Genomic DNA, 20,510 nt, shown 5'->3' with positions numbered 1-20,510 from the left:
ATGAAGTGAATGTCCTTGCAATGTGAACTGTTTGAGTCCTGCAGCCAAGTCCTCCTGGCTGTGCCTTCCCTTCAGTGGTGGCCAGAAAAGAAGAAATTGTCCTCCTTCACTTACCAAATATCAGTTTAACCTCCTACGGGTCTGTCATCTTGTACTTTGGGCATGATGGATTTCCTCAGGAAACCTTCCCTTTGTCTGTCCACTCACAGGACACAGACAACATTTTCTACTGATGTGTTGTAGTTACAGATGGCTCGATGGGGATTCCAACAGGAATGATACCTGGGTAAGCATATTCTCACTGTTATTTGGAGAACAGAAGGGAAATGAAAACTCCCTGACATGTTGGAGAGGAGATGGCTGAGGAGGGCTGAAACATTTCAGCAGGCAAAGGCAAAGTCTGACTGTATGAGGACGTAGTCCCTCCACTCTGCTTCCTTTCTCTCCTCTAGGCAAGGTTTGAAGCTCACCAGGGAAGGCACTTCAGGAGCAACCAGTCACAGTGAGCTGAAACATTACTGAGGCACTGCAGCACACGGAGCTTTGTTATGACAACCTGTAGAGGCTACAAAGTAAGGTCAGTGATTTTAAAAGTAGCTAAATCTGGGATTTCACTCTTAGGAAAACTGAAGGATACACAATATTCTCATTCTTGTCCATGCTACTGCAACAGGGAAGCCACTGGATGCTCTCCAACCACAAACATGGATATTTCTGCTTGAAGCCTTGACTGTTTGTGCAGCTTCTCATCAACTGTAAACATTATTTTTCAGAGTAATAGAGGATGAATAATTTCTCTTTTAAAGCTTTAGAGGAGGAGGGTGAGTGAGAAGAAATATACATATCACCAGGGAAGAGAAACAAATCTTTGTTTTTCTGCAAAGAATAGACTGAACTGATTTCTCTCAATAAAGACAATCTTATCAAAATGATTTGCAGGAGCACCATCAGTTTCTACACAATTTTAGATACAAATGTAGAAGCATTCTGATTCCACTTTCCCCTGCATTTTGATAATGCCAAAACATTATATCTCAGTGATAAAACCTCAAGAAAAATTATTTTATCATGAATCATACTGACTTTATAATGTATCTGCTCTAGCACTGAATTCAAGTATTGAATACTATACCTCACAGGGATTTTGTTTATACAGAATCAGTCAATTTTATTGTGGGAAATGTCACAGACTTTTAATGTGTGGCATTTAATGTTAGTATCATACAGAGCCTGGAAAGCCTGTGCCATGCTGAATCCACTTGCTCCAAATGTGAGATGTTGCTGCTTCTACAGTCATGCCTGGGACTGTACAGGAAAGCTGATCACATACCAGTGTGCAAGTCTGAGAGGTAACTGAGATAGGTAATCCATCAGCTAGTTAGATGTGCTCATCTTGGATATCCAATAATTAAAGACACTAGTCCACAAGAAAGTATCATCTTTAGATCTTTCCAGAGTAAGTCTATTGTGGATACAATATTGCTGCTAGCAAGAATTTTCTTGCTTCTTTCTAAGCCCATGGGATACTTTTCTCTCTCACGAAGAGATTAGCAGAAGTTCTATAAACTATGAACACCTGTGACCTTGCAAAGCTTTGTTTATGGTACAGTAGAAAAATATTTTGACAATGGATGTTTTAGGATTTTAGCCAATCACCCCAAGGTGTGGCAGATCCTTTGTCCAATTAGACTATGAAGAAAAAGTCTATAAAAGAGCTGTAAAATAATTAAATAAATCAATCTTGCTGCACAATTCCTGCATGTTGGATCTTCTCTCCTACGGCTGCGGGATACAGTAATAGTCTATGGGGAAATAAAGCACTTGCCAGTAATGGATATGTAAGATGGTATTCTATGGCTAAACTGGAATTACAACACTGCATCCACTGGGGTTTGAGATACAAAATCACCTTTGTCACGAGCAGCTGAATGCTGAGCAAAGCCAAAGCACGTGAAACATTCTGTATTGCTATCAACAAAATGAAAAACTGCTTTAAAACACATATTTTAAGAGATGGCTGCAGAGAAAGTGACCGTACCCCCACGTATTTGCACATTATGATTTAGTCCAACATTTCTGTTTGGATCTGAAAACACCTCTTTTTTCATGCTGCTCAGAAGCCAGACTTTCAGCATTCAGAGAAGGGATGAAGTTTTTTCTGAGCTGATGGTGCATTCTGCAGTCCAGGTAGGCACTTGAAACAAGCCCCTGAGCCCTGCCTAACACCCTCTGAAGTGAGAGCACAGAGGTTGTGCCGCAGACTTTACTGTCAGCCCCTCCAGGCTGTCTAAATCTGATTTTGATTTGCTGGTCATGTGCTCCACAGACATTTTAAGCCAGAAGGCTTAAAATCTACTATTGCTGTATTTTATTACTGCTCAGAAAGTGGTATCTCAATAGTTAACCAATGGCTCAGCAAAGGCTCAATTCCTCTGTGCATGTCCATAGCAACATTGCTCTCCATTAAGAATTGTGTTCACAGGGATACAGCAACGGATGAAGAATACACAGATTTCCTAACTTGATTTGTTAGCAGTTGTCTGGCATCAAATGCTGGTATTAGAGACCTGCAAGCTTATTCCCCCACAGCATTCAAGGCCCTCACTCCCTTGTTATTCTGCATCCTGTACAAAAATCAAGACTTAGCTTCATTAGCCAGTTTGGTGACCACAAATTTTCTCCTGCTTCCCTGCACCCTCTTGAGGCTCAGATTTTCTACCCTCCTGAATCATATTATGGGAATCAAGTTATTTTATTTCACTAACAATTAATTAACAGCAAATAGGTACTTATGTTTTTACTCCTACTGGTTTCATTCTTTAAATGCTCACTACAGGTTTTTTTGGAGCTGAGCCTAGTTAGAAGAAGATTTCCATGAGCAATCCCTACGCGAGGGCAAATTTATGCTAAGTTCTGCTGAGATTTCTTCCCCAGCTCATCTTCTCTTCTTTCACCAGGTGAAGATGATCTAAGTTGGCCCAGTTCTCATTCTGCCTTTAAAAAACAGGCTTTTAACACAGAAAAGCAGATGTATCTGTTCAGACAGCAAAAGCAGATCATGATCAGGCAAAAGACTGCCCTACATACTCAGAACTTTAGGGCCACCTTATGCATTTAGGTTGAGTGTAATTCCCATGTTTGGTTTTGATGTGCTCATCTCTGAATCCTTCAGTGAAGAAGCTGCAATCCAGAGTGCTGATGTGAAAATCCCAGACCACCAAACCTCCATAAAAAAAATGCCAACAGCTTTATCTGAAAGTAGCATTGCTGGGTGCTGGAAGATTAATGGCATATCCAGGGTATGTACCTCCAGAACACAGCATTTCCACACTGGGCAGTAAAGTCATGATACAAACCTTGCAGCATTTACCTGGGAACTGCAATGAAATACACAGCTATCCATTACTTAGAATCCCTTTCGGATTAAGCAGCAATATCCCTGATTTGACACATTAAGAAAAGGCATCCAAGAACAAAGAAGACCCATGGAATTCACATGGCTTACCTAACACAGCTCAACTCTGCACTCTTTTAAAAATCCTTGCAGAATCAAGACCTTTTAATATGCTTAGCACTAGAGAAAAATATCACGCTTCAGTTTGCATCTGAGTGTGAGCTCAATGCCAAAATGTATTTTGAGAAGGGAGAAATAGGTTTTAATGCAACAATAATCCTCCTATTACACACACCCCCACACCTGTCTATGGAATAATGTTTAATTGGTTAATAAAGGAGAGGTAACATTTAAATTATAATATCAAATCTCTTCAGTCTGGAGAAACAACCTCATTTATAAGGGTTGATCTAATACTCCTTAATTTTATTTAGTATTACAGGTTCTTTTACAAAACAGACATTATGATTATTGAAACGGCAATTCTGTATAAGAAATAATTCACTGACACATTTAATTTTTACCCATTCCAAATCACTGTCATAGTAGCCTATCCTTCACCTGCTCATATCCACCCTTCTCAAGTGGCTTCTGAAAGATTCCTTCACACTGCCTCACTGATAGTCATGCCTTGATCCTACAAGCACGCGTGAGCAACTAGAAAATGCAGCTTCTTGAAAAACAGGTTGGTTTTTTGTTTTTTTTTTTTAGAATTGAGAAGAAACACTTCAACAAATAAGAAATTCAGTGAAAAGTACAGTTGACATTTTCCCCATACAGTTTTCTTATCTGTCATCTTGTGTTGACTGGGAAAAAAGTAACAAATTGGGGGAGAGTAAATTAACAGAGCTCTCACTATTGACTTCCCAGATCAAGAGTGTGTCCTTCCTTTCAACCCATGAACTTCTGGGACCAGGACCTCTCATCCCACTTGGCCTTAGCACCACATCTAAGCATCTCACCCCCTTGCGCCTATTTGCAAAGACAAGCATAAATAACAGACAGAACAGTTCTAAGGCAAGAGACTTGAAGTGGTGGAACTCAGCACAGCCTGGCCAGTGGGACATGCAAATGTGGGATTTCATGCTTTGGACAGCACAGCGAGTTGCACCAGGGCTTCACGCACCCCTGATGAGTGGCTAGGAAGACATCAATTTAGAATTGAATTGCTTCTGATTTTCTTTTAAAGAATCTAAATGAAAACTTCTTTGTTGAGAAAAAGTTTTAAATTTATCTTGAATCAAAAGCATTTTCCTCCCCAATTTTTTTCTTTCAGCTACCAAACCAAATGACTCAGCTATGCATGCAACCCTAAACCCTGTGTTGCACACTGATGGAGACAGTCACATTTTCATTTCCATTGCATCAAGTTCTATCTGCCAGTCTCTGCTAATTCAGTCTACAAAAGATAGCATTTGTAACAGAGATTGTTAATGCTTCTAGAAAATAAAATCATATTCTAAAATGACTGCTCTCATTTGTGACCTCTTAATTCTCATAAAGCAGGTGATCCTGGTTAATGACTAAAATGCAAACACCTGCTTATCCCTCTCAAAAAAAAAACCAGATTAATAAAGCTGAAATTACACAGTTAATGGTGTGGATAGTCTCCCACAGAAGTGTGATCACATTTCAGAACATTATGTTTTACATAGCTCGATTTTAATGAAATTAAAATCAGTTACTATTGCTACATCCTCAGCTATTTTAAGACTTCTATGGTTTCATAAACAATAACAGCAAGCATTCATTACCATGCTTTTGGAAGAAAAAATTAATTCAGCAAAGGAAGAAATATAGTCTTTTATCTGTAACTACTACACATATTATTCTGCACTCTGACATAAATCTGAAAAAGGCAAAAATATCTTAACTATACAAGAAAGTTCTAGTCAAAGCAAGAAAACTGTGTAACTGACAAGGAAGATCTTGTTGCTGTGTAATGCCTTCCAAGAAGCATGTCATATAGTTTTTAGCTGAAAATGAGAAGAAGCCATGAATTATTCAAGAACTTGCCCATTTGTTACCAAAACTACTTTGTCATGTAAATGAGCAGAGTTTTGAAATTTCCCAGAAAAAAAGTATGTTCCAGAATTTGATCTAAGATCAATTCTTTATTTTTCACAAGGGATTTGCATTAAAATGTTTCAGAGCATTAAACTAGTAACTTGATTATCACAACAGTGACTTCTTATGAATAAAGCACGACTCCCTTGAAACATATAAATCACCATCTTCCCATAACATTTTGGAATCAGGAAGTTCACATCACACCCAACCTCTGACAGAGCAGCTGATAAAAGAAAAACTCAAAAGGCCTCAGCACAATCCAACTGCTGAGTTTGGCAGATATATCCAATATTTAAACAGGACATTGGCCCAGTACAAACCACCACACTCCAGGGCACAATCCTTGATTTCAGTAGCATTCTTCAGGATCAAAATAGTCTGAGGCAGCTGAGGCAGCACGACTCAGCAGAGATGGACAGAGAGCAAATTCTGGGTTCTGAACAGTGCTGTTATTTGCTGCAGTACTTGTTATTTAATTCATCAAACGTCTAATTTTAGTACGGAATAGCCGACAAGGATGAAACAAACTTATTATCTGAAACTAGATAGTCTAAAACCAAATCGTCCAAAGTATCTGTAAACTCCTTTTAATTCAAAACTGATCATTTAAGGAATATTTATTCATTCATTCTTCAAAAGTCCTCCTTTTTTTATCTTCTCATTTTAGGCATAGAGATGACATCAACATCTACATGATGGAAATCACGAGCTCCAGCACATGTTTAATTTAAGGCTCATCCAACAGCTCCAAGATACTTCTGAGAAATGCATTTTGGTGCCTTACCAAACAAGGTCTGCTTAAATTTATGCTAAATCATAATTGTATATTAAAATAAACATTTCTTCAAAACCAGACAGAACTGTAACTCCCCATGGCCTGATCCCATCAGAATAATTCAAACTATAACTTTTTAATAACTCTGAGAATTTGAAACAGAACAGTACTTAAACAAAATACTTCATGATTTAAGAAGTATCAAGTTCTGAAGGTTTACAGCAAATCGAGTATTTGCAAATGTTGTATTTAAAAAAGAAGCAATTAAGTGAAAGCACATTAATTATAGCTACTGGATGAGGTAACTATAATTACTAGGGAAACTAATTTTGAGACAAAACATTATGTGAAATATATAATTATGAGAATAAAAAATTGAATATGTATTAACTGGATGAATATCTCAATTCTAATAGCTAAAATGATTTTTTTTAACCAATATCTAATACTCCATACATTATTAACCAATAATCCCCACACTCTTATTTAGACTTTAACACAATACTCACCTTAGAACACATGTGTAGAAACCACTGTCTTGCAACTCAACCGAGTGAAACCATATGGAATCTTCATCCTTGCTCATCCTAACTTCGGAAAATATAATGGGTTCTTCTAAATCTCCTTTGTTTTTGTACCACATAAGCCTAAGACCTGTGCTTTGGGCCATGCTATAATTAGTTCTGATATAGCTGTAGAAAAGGGCACATTTCACTCGGACTGGTTCACCTGCCAAAGCCATGTATGTCTTGAGATCCACTGACCAGTCAATGCAACCATCAACTGAAAGCAAAATAATAATAAAGAAATATTAGACACAGAAACATTTTTCAATATAGTAGAAGGCAGCTTGGGAAATGCAATACAATACATTAAAAGAAATGGCTTTTGTCATGTGCTGAATTGTTTTAGGGTACATGAAAAACCTAAAGCGGTTACTGGCAAGTAAGTGGTTTCATACACCTCTTTTAATTACATGAAACTGTGAATGTGCAGGCAAGCACACTGAGCTTGCTCAATTCCACTTCTTTAGAATATCATTACTTTCATCCCCAAAACACGAATTCTTTATTAAATAAACCAAATGTTTTGCATCTTAACTACTTGCCTCTGTAAACCAGTTTTGAATTCTCCAGTTCCTTGTTGGAGGAAAATGTACATTGGCATCTGATACCAATCTTATCCCTTAAAGCTTTTCCATCCACCTCTGTTAATTATGTTATGCAAAAAAATCCCCAAATGACAGATGTCACATTTATAATTTTCTTTTCAAGGCAGTTCCACATAGTTGGGTTTTTTCTCTACAGGCTACTCAAACTGTAGAGATCTGTATTATATACAACAGGATACAATTGCAACATGCTGCCAATGCAATCAAACTTAATACAGGAGTCATACAAATAAGAAAGGACATATTTTGATGTTCTGTTCAGCAAAACCTTTTGAAACAGTTTTCCTGATACTTCACTTTAAAATTAACACACATCAGACAGTTTAATAAAAGATTACTTCTCCCTACAATTTTTTCTCCCATTGCTATTATCTTAGTTACAATACAGTCCTAGCACATGCACACATATCAACATATCACTTATAAGAGACCTTTTAATTCAATCTTTTTCATTGCTGGAAAAATTATAAGCTTGAAAATCAGCCAAGAATAAAACCAAAGAAAAAGATTTCAAAGGCACATCATCAAAAGGCAAACACAGTACCTAAAGTTAATAGAATTGATTAAATATGGAGCTTTTAGAATTTATTGATCATATTAAGCTACAAGTAAATGAAACCTCTTTACCCTTAATGCAGCACCTCAAATTCAACCAGGTAACTCTCAAGTTGCCTCTTCTGCATTTACAGTATCAATTCTCAAACTATAAATGTTGGATATCCTCAGACACTCTTCATTTAATACACATCATCAATTGCATTCTGTCATCAAGTGATTTTTTAATTTACTTCCTAAACAAAGGTAGTGAGCACAAATTTCTGTACATGGAATATCAGGTCTGGTCCTACTTTTAGTGACTTTTACAACCTTTAAATTATGTCTACCAAGTTTTCAGGTTACTCTTTAATCATTCAAAAGTAACCGTAATAAATGGAAGGTTTTAATTTTCCCATCACAGTAAATCAGCTTTAATTGTACTGTGATCATGTGAGCCATGCACCTGAACCACATGTTAAACTTGTTGACACTGTCCACTTTCATACTTTTTTTGGACATAAACTTCCATGTAGCATCTTGCTGCAAAACAAACTTGTGAAAAGAAAAGCTCAGGAGGGAAGGGAAGCCCGTTACTCAAAACATTACTCATGACGGTTTTGACAGGTGAAGGGAGATCATGCAACACCTTTACCCCCAGGGTGTTTCCTGTTCCTGCCCTCCACCCCACAGGCAGGTGCAAAAGCAGCAGCTGGTTGTGCCAGCTGACTTCTTCTTTCTTCATCAAAAAAGCCCCCCAAACCCTTCACCTGAAGTTATGTACACACTGTTCCAGTTAACTTCAGTTTTCATTTTCATTCTCATTTTGCTGGAAACATCCTGCTGATTTAAATTAAAATTCATTGCTTTTAACGGCTGCTGTTAATGACATCAACTGAAAGGCCAGCAGCAATTTACTGATGTTCCTTTTCCTTGCTGCTTCCTCTGTGTCCTTCCTCTAACACTTAGTGCCACACACAATAGGACAAGCTTGGATAATCATTATTTGAAAATCCTGTACTGAAGCATTTGTTCTCAGTGAATCTCCTCCAGGTTTATAACATCCTTCACTGTGACCAAAGCTCCACATTGTAACTTGAACATGCCCTTGCCGGGACCCCAAGAAACACCTAATTGACCTCTTTCTGTGTGTTGCTGCTGCACAGATATGGGCAACCAGCAGCAGAGCTGGAGAAAGAACCTGGTTCTTCCAGTCCTACACCACCACCCAATCCACTTTTACATTAAATGCCTGGTTCTGACACCATGAATTATTTTATATAGATGACAGGGCTTTTACACTTAGCAGGTATTATTGTACTCCATACAGCGCTTCCTCAGAAAAGCTCTGTGCTTTTTTTAAGTCCTGCTCTTTAGGCTGGTGTGATTTACAATTAAAGAACAGTGAGGAGCTCACAGCTGCCTTCTCTCAGCAAGGGATGTGCAAGGCAATGCTGAGATCTCCAGATGCCTCATCCCTTATTCTCCAGGACACATAGGTATTTTCAAAGGCACCCTCTCTCCTGTGCTTTAGCAAAGTCACAGAAGCCTAAGTTGAACTGAACACGAGTGTCCAGAACTGGAATTTAGATACAGACTAGTTCAGCCAATCTAATTAATTCAGCCAATCTAATTAATTCTGTCACTCTTGTGTCAATCGAATCCTGTCACATCGTCTAAAGCTTTCAAACCTGTGCTGGTTTGGCAAAGTTAAACCACACCAATGAATAACTAACAATGAGACATACATGGAAAGCTTGTGGATCAAGGAGAGCAGTGCCAGGTTTTCATTTATTCCACAGAGCAGAGTCACAATTAGTAGGAGTTCTGTAGTTAGGTACTGACCCAATATGGAAATCCAAATCTGGAAGCTGAAAATACCATGCCTCCAATGAAATTTTTCCCATATCAAACAACTTGTCAAAGCACAGCTCAAACACTAAGCAACCCTCAGTGTCATTCAATCTGCCTCATCTTCTACTTTCATTTGAAAATTTCTTTTCCTTTCTCATATGCACTTCTATTCTAATTCCAGAAATTGAGCTGTTGAAGTATAGGAAGCACAGTGGAATAGATGAAAGGCATTTGAAAGGAAATTTACAACCAGGTCACCAGAATGGCTAAAAACCCTCTCCAGCTGCTCCAGAGGACAATATGGCGGTGGGTCCAGTGCTCTGTTGGCCATTGCCAGCACTCCAGTGGAGGCACCGGACATGGTGACCTGAGCCCAGCATAGCACCTGCATCCCAAAGAAGAAAAGAAAGAAAAGGAAATTTACACTAGAGACTTTTTCCGCCTACTAACAGTATCAGAATGCAAGAATTTGAGCAGCCCACAGGAGGCTGACCCCAATAGGGAGTGGGCCAGAGGGGGAAGGTGCAGGCAGGCTGCTGCCCATGGCCCTGCCTACCCCAGCTACTCCCCTGTGACAAGTCTCCCTGCAGCAGGCCAGGAGGGTATAATTAAAGAGAGAAGAGCACACAGGGAACGAAGCAACCAGTCATTATAGGGCTGGTGAAATCTGTGGAGAGGAGAAGTCTCACAGAGCGCCTTGACTAAATCTTAATTATTGAAGAAAGACAGGAGATGACTTTTTCCCCTTGCTCTTTTTTTCTTGTTCAATACACAGCCAAGAATGTTTCCTCTTCTGAAGCTGTAGAGGCTAAAATCTAGGTCAGGCTCCCTGTACTCATATGGAAGCTGGAATTTTTCCTCTTGCCGTGCTGTCAGTCACTGGAGCATGAGCATTGTTAGATTCGTTTGGAGTATTCTCCAAGCTGTCATTACAAATGACTGGAGCTGCTTAGGTGGAGTTCAGCACTCCATTATCCAGAACAAAGTTTGCTGTCATTTTTGTTGGGCTGGCTCTCAATATGTAATATAATTAGGTTGGTGAGAAAAAGAATAGCATTAGAAAGGCATTTATTATATAATAAATGTATATATACCATTTCTCTGCTACCCTATAATCACCTGGTAAGTGCCTGACTGAAAGCTCATTCAAATTAAATCCTGTCTATTGTGGATGTACTTTACACACTTCTAATACAGATTTTCTTTTTCATATGTAATTTGGAACATTAAGAGAATATGGAAAACACTGTCCCATTTTAATCCCAGGTTCCCAAGGAAAAGTGGTTTGCCCATCTATCTGTCAATCTTCCCCATCCTCTTAGCATAACTTCTACCCCAGCTGACTAAATTCAATCCTATTGCACAGAACGTGAAAGTGCTCAGGAGAGCTCTCTCCCTCATAAGTGCAAGAGAGCGTCCTATTGCATCCCCCATGGGCTGGGAAAGACAGCAGCAGTGAACCACAGTACAGCCCCACTGGGCCCATCCCAGTTACCTATCCAGGCTACTGCAACCTGAGCACAGAGTGAATTGAAAATAAAGGTTACAAAACTAATAAGGAAATTATGGATTAAGTTGGCTGACAACAAGTTACTGTACTTTAATGTTAGCAATCACCCAAAGCATGTACTGCATCTTCTTCCTCAACATTTCCTGGCATTTTTCCATTACTCTTATTTTAAATAAATCTAGTTGTCTAGAGAGTCTAGATGCATTTTAACATGAACCATAATAATTTATGAGCAATTATAGAGGAGCATGTACATCGTCTATGAGTAATTTGTCTTCCTGATTGCTGTCACATGAATAATTTTTTGTATTGCGCATCTGCCTGTTATAATTTTTATAGGGATCTGTCACCTACAGCAATTTATATCATGGCATTGTTAAACATGTTTGCCTACCTTGTTACCTGAAAATCTCAATTTAAATTGAAATAATCTACAAATAAATAATTTAAAAAAAAATACACTAGCTAATGCATTACATTTATTGCTCTGCAAAGTAGGCAATACTTGTGACTGTAGGTACAGCCAGAAATAAAACCACCATTCCTCTAATACAAGAGTTATATTGTTATATATATATCTTAGCTGTAGAACAGCAGAGTCCAGAAACTGATATCCATCATGCTCAGGGTTTGCAGACACATAGCAATGATAGATGCACTCCATTAAGAATTGCCAAAGAGAGCTGCAAATTTTTTAGAGTCTTAAAGGGGAGAAATCAGTTACAGCCTATGAATTTTTGGCAACTTGGTATTTTCAGACCTTGATTCTGCAGAAAAGGGAACACACCCCGCATTTGAGCACACACAGTAAAACCTTTAGCAGCTTCGGCTGGACATGATCTCAAGGGTCAGGGTCGCCATATGTAATTGGTTTCACATCTCTGGATTTTTGGCTGCACTGTGCTAATGCTGCTGCAGTGCTTGCAGACCTCTGCCGGCTTCTCATCACAGCCTGGCACTGCCATTTGAGACCTGAATATCAGCAGAACCCAGTGTGTGTCCCATCTCCTCCCAGAGCCTTTCCCTGCTCCTCACACCATGAACCACTGGGCACCTGAGCTGCCTTAAAAACTGACAGCAACCACCACACCCTTCTGAGTATTCTTTAAATACTCCAATGCTCAGAGACACATTTGCTGGTCAGAGAACACATTGCAAATAACACACTCTCTTGATCACTTTGTGCAGTGTTCAATAGCATGGATGTTACCTTCAAAGCAGGGTGAGATCTCTGCGTGTGGAGTTCCCTCGTCTTAGCTGACTGACCAAACTGGATGGTGAAAGGACACTCTCATAACTGTTAATAAAAACTCACTCTACTGAGAGACATCTGAGCTGATATCTCTGACACGAAGAGCAAGTTACCTGGCTTTACAGGGGAGAAGAAGAAGCCCATGCTGGCAATGTTGTAAGAGGAAGTGGAGGGTAACATTGCCCAGAAGCAGAGGAGCAATTGCTAAGAGCAGGCAGGAAGGGGAGGAGGGTGAAGTTCAGGTAAAGTGTCTGCCATGTCTCTTTTCTGTATTACCCTTCTTTGAATCAAGTAGACTCTAGGTTTTGACTCTATATCCATGTTTTAAAGTACACTTTAGAAAAAAATCAAATCATTTTCTCCTGAGTGACACAAAATCAAAAAATGTATCTGTTGGAGATAAGATCACTTAGAAAACAACCAATCTTGAGCAAAAACAAGTTTATCATGGTTCAAGATGGGTGAATTTTGCCATGCTTCTCCTACAACCCTGTTAACAACTCTCACTAATTCACTTCTATGACAGTAACACCTTGTTTCAGCAATAACCAAGATTATTTTGCTGTAGAAACACAACATCTAAGAATAGGATCACTCACAGACTTTGCAGTTTTTCTACTCTGATCTCATTTTCTAATCATTATCCAGAAAGAATTAGACTATTAAAACTCACTGGTGAACAGGTTTGGGATTTTCAAGGCACGTAAAAGTGCAAATATTCCAAAATTCCTAAGTCAAGTAATGATGCGTGCAAAAAATCTTCATTAAATTTAGCAACATGCAAATGTTTCTCCAAATCTGGGCCAAAAATAACGAAAAGTGCATTTAAATGTCCTTATACGCTACCTATTTTTTTTTTTCCAAATTTTGATCAAAGCTTCGAATTTCTGTAGGAAGGACTAAAAGGTTTTTAAGACTCGTGTATGCTTCATTTTTTTGACCAGCTTTTCTTATAATCCACAGCTAAACAACCCAACTCAAATGTCAAATATTCCAGCCGAACACTCATCATTTCCTTTGAGGTCAAACTCACTGTAAATATATACAGCCAGAGGTTCAAATCACCACAGATTGCTCTGCCCTGAATTATGTATGCATATGGAGCCAGGAGCATTTTAGCCTTGTATTGAAAATGCAAAAGAAAGAACATACTGGTAGATCACCAAAAATCTCTAGGGGGAGAAAAAACCCTGAACAAAATCTCAGCCTCCAGGAGTGACAGCATATTAATGAGGTCGAGGCTTAGAAATTATACTTGAAGAATGAAAATGCTGTGGCAACATCAGTAGAAGTGACTGGACAGGGGCATTTCATCCCGTAGCACTTGTCAGAGCCAGCTTTTCAGGTGCCACCTTATCACAGGGGTTTTTTGGAATGCTTCCTGATGGAGAGAAGAGCAAATCACAGCTGTCAGGTTAAGATTTTGCTGGAGACAGGGAGGTCTGAGACACATTCTGTGAGGGAAAGAAAATCCCTGTTCTCGTCATATTCTTTGCTACCTCTTCCAAGTCAGATGTTCCCAGAGACAGATGGAACCTGAAGTGCCCTTCCAAAGCTGTGCTCTTTGTGTTGAGCTGATCGCTCTGCTGAGCACAGAGAAAGAGACGGGGAGGGCACTAGCGTAACTCTTTAAAATGCAGCATATTTACCCTAAAAATTAGTATTTGGTGACCTTGATCTCCTAATCACTTCAACATCTGGCAGGTTTTTAAAGAGCCTGTGTTGAAGTAAAGAAATTGGAACTTATAAAAGAGGTTTGGTTTAAAATATTCAGTGTAATGCCTTGATTCTCTGCAGCTGTCACCACATTAGAAAACAATGTAAAAGCCACCTTGACAATGAACAGCAGTAGAGCCAGGACATGAACAATAAAGAAATCATACTTCATGGGTTCATGCTTTCATGTATTTTGTGAAGTCCCAGACATGGGTTCAAGGCATGTGCCCCAGCCTGTCCTGCCTTCTCAGCCCCACCGCCACTGCCTGGCCCCCACCCTTCCCACTCCAGTTCCCCTCCTGCAATGGGGCAGCAGATTTGGAAGAGCTGTAGGAAAGGTCATTGACAAATCTCCTGCCTCTCCCCAGCCTCCCTCTTTGCTTCAAGGCACTAAAGCCAAGTGGGTGATCTGCAGCGAACGAGGTATCCAAACCACTAAACTTTTCTTCTTTGAGGATCTATAAATTAATATCCATTTCTTCAAAGACAGCCATGAAATAATATGATTAAATTAGCACCAACTAGCAAGGGAACATTATTTTAAGCAAGGAAAGTATGTTGCTCTAGATTGAAGTGGCCAGATCAGATACGGGACATTTACAGCTGCTTCTTGGACTGAAAAAGTAACAAAATTTTCCTGTTTAAATCCTAAATTTTAAGTTCCATAAATGAACAACTCAGACAACCAAAAAGTCAGTGCAAACACAGGTATGAACTCAAAGACTTTAAATTAGTGTTCATCCAGCTCCGAAACCCATCTGAAGATGGGTTTTTCTTTTCTCATATTGTCCACAAAATCTAGTAAACAAAAATACTTCCCTTTTCCAAGCTTCAAAACAGGGGAAAAAAGTAATTTTTTTCTAGCATGTCATACGGTGGATGTTGCCATTTTTTTTAGCTCTTTGGATTTCTGAGGGAATTAATGAATGATGGAAAAACTCAAAGAGAGATTTCCCAGCACTTCTGATACTTCTTTGGTGCACAGAACTATATTCAGACAAAGGAGATAGATAGAAAGAAAGAAGAATCAGTATCTAAGGGAGAACAGTAACTGATACCAATAACAAGTAAAACAGAATGAAAATATTTCTTTGCATTTATAAATAAAAGTTTTATCCTAACAAGTTTTCGGGTAAGGAGTAACACACTGAAGACACACTTTATACCCGAAGGAATATGCATTTAATATTTTAAGTGCTGTTGACTACACATGAGCTCTTTAAGGACACTCTCTAAGACAGTTTCAATATTCTCCAGCCAACCACATTAACCACATAAACTTTCACAAAGCTCTATTTTCATGTCTTTAGCACCGTGCAAACTTTGGGAACAAAGCTGAATTTATCTCAATAATTGATGAGTCTCTTTTCATTAGCTCCTTTGAATAAAGTTACTGAAGGTAAAGTAAATGAAAACTAGCTCCCAGATCAGGCAGTTGCAGTCTCAAGTAATCACACAATTAGAAAACTCTATTATTCACTGCTTGTTATTCCCAGAAGGGAGTTGTAGGAAAGAATTGTGAATAACAAGAATTTAAAATTGAAGAGAATGAACCTCTATTAACTAGGTAGCCCCTGTGGGGTAGGAGAACTGGTGTACATGCACAAGATTATTTTATCTCACATCTGTTTTTCAAGTATGTGGACAGCTTGAATTGGATTACCTGGTCTGAGGGCATAGTACTTTTGAGCTTGAATTAGGTTAGGAAGATGGACTCCGTGTTGAATACACAGGGACAAATTAATTTCTTCCACTGTCTGTAGAGGGGAATCCTTAAGAGACACAGTTCTGCTGTAAGAGCTCCTACCACATCTCACCTGTGATCAAAAGAGCCCACCACCAGAGGAAAGCAGGACTGAGTTATTCCTGGGGATGATCTCCATGGTGTTTGTGCAAGGTTTAAGCAATCATTTAGTGGGACACCTCAGCAGGGACATTTCTGGTAACCCAAATTCCCCATCTACCATGGGCAACTGGTGCCTAACCAATGCTGCTGCCTGTCCCATAGAGCCAACTACGCCATCATCCCGGGCCTTGGAGCGGAGCCAGATTCCAGACTTCCAGGGGTCTCTTCCAACTCACCTGACCCTATGGTTTGTCCTACCACCAACACAGCCCTTCACAGTTCACAGACACATAAAGGGAGCCTTTCTCACAAATATCCAGATCTTGGTGCACACATGCACTACCCAACTCCTTAATCATTTATTTTCTAGCTTACAAAGATGCAATCAATCCATCACAAGATTACCAAATGCTTTAAAAAACTGGTTCCCCATCATAAACACACTGGGTAGAATGAATGTTTTGGGGCTTGGATGACTATAAAGTACTGGATGAACACATAGCAATGTAAAAAAAAAAAAAAAGAAGAAGAGAGAATGCCCAATTTTCAATCAGGACATGCATATGAATAGAAGGGAACAAGTCAAGTTCATCTTAATTTACTTGCAACAAATAACTAGCTTTGGTCATTTGCTTTGACTCTACACATCTACCTTTGGATATTTACACATATTTGCCATTTTACAATTGCTGTGCCATTCTTCCTGTTATCTGGCACAGATAATTTCAGCTGCAGTGAGCCAATTACCATTTCCATTTGCATGACAGGAGGACCTCTGTTTGAAAAGGCTGTGACCCACACTCTAACCTAGGTTGTAATTCCTCCTCTTATTTTAATTCATTATCTGCATGTATGCAGCAGAATTTAAATAGGAAATCCTCCTGACTGCAGAACACACTAGATTGCATTTCAGTAAAATGAACATTCACAAATCAAAAGAGTATTTGCTTTTATAGGATAGTCATGAGTAGAAGTCTTAGTGGGTTATTTAATTAAAATATCTCTGTAAGTGATGAATTATGAAATGCTTTCAAAATGAGATATTTTTAAACATTAAACATTGTTCTTAAGACTTGTTTCTATTTAAAATAAACAAACAGGGTTATCCTAATTGCAAGTCATTATAATTACATGTAAAAAAGAAAAATTAAGGACGATAGAAAAATGAGCCATTACAAGAGCTACCTGTGCTACAGATGTGTCTCTCTAGGTAAAGTGGCAATGCAGTGCTGTGCTCTGGAACACAGTGTGGCACATTTGCTTAGGAACACCTTTACATTTACATAGCTATTGTCTAAAAGCTGCCAATTGCAACATCCTGCAGCATTGCATCCACTGGCAGCCCCTCACCTTCAATGAAAACAAAGGTCCTGTTGATGGGACCACATCCACCTCCTTTTCTGAAAAAAAGGCCTTGTGGGGGACTGCCATCACAGCCCCCCATGGCCTGCCAGTTCCCCAAATCCCCACCCACGTCCAGATGAGTTGTGAGCAGTGACTCTGAGCAGGACTGGTCACCAGTACCACAACTACTCTCAGTCCCCTCTCAAGCTCCCATTCCTAAGAATTTGCTTCTCCCTTGCCCCAGAGATCATCCCTTGTTGGGGTAGAGGGGCCCTTTTGTCATCACCGGGACTGCAACTCCCCATATGGTCCCATTCCCAAGGACTTCATCCTATTTCCAATCATTTTCCAAAGTCTTTACTCAGGAGATTCAGAGCAGAGGCAATACTGACCGAAACCCCACAAACACTGTCCCTGCTTCAAGCTGACACAAAGCAGTGACTATTTTTAAGTGAGAACCATCATAAAGCAGACAGACCCCAAATCAGCCCAGTCTGCAGCCTTCTCCCTCACACTTCCCTGTAACTTCATGAGCCAGAAACAAAACTGTCAACAGGAACATTTCATTTATTAGTAAGCAAAAGCAACAAACTGCAAATACTTCATTACTAATACATCATTTGCTCAGAACGGCACAAAACAAACAGGTCTGTGTTTTATTCATGGGCCTCCTGTCATCCTCAATGGCGCCAACTCGCTGCAAAACATGCACCTGCTGCCTGTTCCACTGAAAAGGGATGGGAAGATGGAGATGTTTGAGCTCCAGGGCTGAGGCTGAGCAAAGGTGGGAGTTGGGGATACGGGAGGGGAGCTGGCCTCAGGCCTTACTTTGGATGTCAACACATCCTCCAGGTGGGACACTGCCCTGCAGTCCCCTCATCCATCAGCATGTTATTAAATCATCACAGCGCAACGGTAAAAGCCACCTCTGAAACTCGTCATAAAAACCTCCACCTGAGCTACTGCTAAACCAGAAAAATTTCATAACTGGAGCAACATGTTTAATTAATGTCTCTCCACTGGTTACCCAATACTCAGTAAGCAAGGTGGAGACTGCTCATTTGCTCACTTACTCCCAGTTTCTTATCCTAACCCACATTCCATGATTTCCTGTACCAGCCTTGGGAATTGACTGCCATAACAGCTTGAAGACAACTGTTTTAGTAATATTTTAAAATTATTAATATGGCAAAGCACAGAGGTGACTAAACCTGGATTGGCCACTGGAAGGATCACCCCAAAGAAAACCATTATGTTTTCCACTTAAGAAACCCTGCTTTGAAACATGGAAAATCAGTACTTCAGTTCTTAAACAGAAAAAAATTCACAGTGATTAGGGAAGACAGGACAGAAATGCAAAGCTGGATCCCTTCTTTTTCCATCCATCCATTTTTCCATCCATCCATCCATCCATCCATCCATCCATCCATCCATCCTTCTTCATAGAGAGGGGGCTCATTTCCAAGCCTTGTTGAAGCTATCTCAGTAAGTTTGAGGGGCTGCAAATGCTTGGTGCCTGGGGGACTCCCATCCCTGCTCAGGGCAGCCAGGCTGTCCCTGCTCCTTTCAGAGGGCTCCTTCCTCCCACATCAAGGCTGGGGCTCTCCTGCCCGCTGATCCTTCCCTCACTGCTCCTGCTAAACCCAAGTAGAATTCAGCAAATAGTGGGGAAGTTTCCCAGTGAGAAAGCTGGAGAGGGGAGGGAGGATTAATTATGACACACAGTGTTGTGAGTGGATGCATTCCCAATTAAAAATGCTCTATTTAATTCAACCCAATTTTATTATTGTTTTGACGGTATTATTTTTTTCAGCTCACAATGCCAGATTTTTCAGTTGAGATGACAGAACTGTCATCTGTCCAGCTTTACATCTGAAGAAAGAGGAAAATGACTGTTCCCAGCTGGAGAAGAAAAAGCACACAGGAGGCATGTGACCGCAGGGTAGGGATTTTGGGTACAGACAGGGAAGTGAAGTGAGAGGTGTCTGACAGACTAACACATGTTACTGGGGCACCAAAAAAAAAAAAAAAGGCACTTTGAATCTGCTCTTATCAAGGTTAAAGCAGAATTTAATGGCAGAAAATCATTCTTGTTTTCACAAGATACAGGGTCCAGCCTCAGAGGTGTGGACGGCATCCAGCTCCCACGGAGATCAGTGCACCCCACACAACCTCTGTGTCCTGCAGACTGGGGGACAACACGACTGGGAGCACATCCCTACAGCAAACCCTCTTTGTGAGAGGGGAAGAAGAATAAAACAGAGAGGCTCTGTTAGAAGCAGGCATATGAATCAGAAATAGAGATGCAGGCGTCATGCAAACTATGTTAAGGGAACAGCTGATAAAGAGGACTTCTTCAAAGATGAAGACTGTCTGGTGTATTTCTGTTGGAAATAAGACTATCACAAACACAATCATATTTTTTCATGTGTCACTTGTGAAAGAAATGATACTTCACTGAGGTTGACAGTGTAAGAAATGCAATTAGAATGATTTGCATATTAAAGACATTATTGTGTCTTCACTGTAAATATTTCCATCATGACAACTTTGAACAGAATCTTTGCAAACAGAAATATAAATATCCTCATGCCAGATTTCACATAATCTGAAATCATGCTGTGTCAAATTGTCAATTTTAAGAATTCTCCTAAGCCATTACAAATCTCATTTTAATCTCTCCAAAGACTCATCTGCTTTTACATAATTGAAAATAACCACTGTTTGTAATGTGTTAATTTTGATGTGTAGTGAATAACATGGTGCCAGAACCCTTCTAGCCATTGTTTTGAAAAACTGTACCAAGCTTTCCCTCTCCAGACTGCCCAGGGCTTCATAAACCTTTACAGTGCAATTTTTTTGTTATTAATATTAAATATTCCAAAGTATGTCATCAAAATCATGAGAGTTGGATTTTTTTCCTCTTTCCTAGGACTGACTAGTGTGTCCTCAGTAAGAAAGATAAGCAAATACAACCTCATTAACGAGCTACGAACTTTAGATAACAAAAAGCACCACTAATAGCCCAATTGCTATTGAACTGC

General features: G+C 39.6%; 1 protein-coding gene across 7 annotated transcripts in view; it reads right to left on the bottom strand.

Moving 5' to 3' along the window:
- IL1RAPL2 (interleukin 1 receptor accessory protein like 2) overlaps window positions 1–20,510 on the bottom strand; it is a 397,232-nt gene that overhangs the window by 190,674 nt on the left and 186,048 nt on the right. For 6 of the 7 annotated variants that reach the window (XM_017736623.1, XM_017736626.1, XM_017736622.1 and 3 more), the window contains exon 3: window positions 6,749–7,022. The exons of the other annotated variant lie outside the window; for it this stretch is intronic. In XM_017736623.1, coding sequence (XP_017592112.1) covers window positions 6,749–7,022 — 274 coding nt within the window. The remainder of the gene's footprint in view (window positions 1–6,748; window positions 7,023–20,510) is intronic. 7 annotated transcript variants of the gene reach the window in all.

This window comes from Corvus brachyrhynchos, unplaced genomic scaffold, assembly GCF_000691975.1.
Source record: "Corvus brachyrhynchos isolate BGI_N302 unplaced genomic scaffold, ASM69197v1 scaffold36, whole genome shotgun sequence".
NCBI classification, from domain to species: Eukaryota; Metazoa; Chordata; class Aves; order Passeriformes; family Corvidae; genus Corvus; species Corvus brachyrhynchos.
This window is presented reverse-complemented; position numbering and strand designations above follow the sequence as displayed.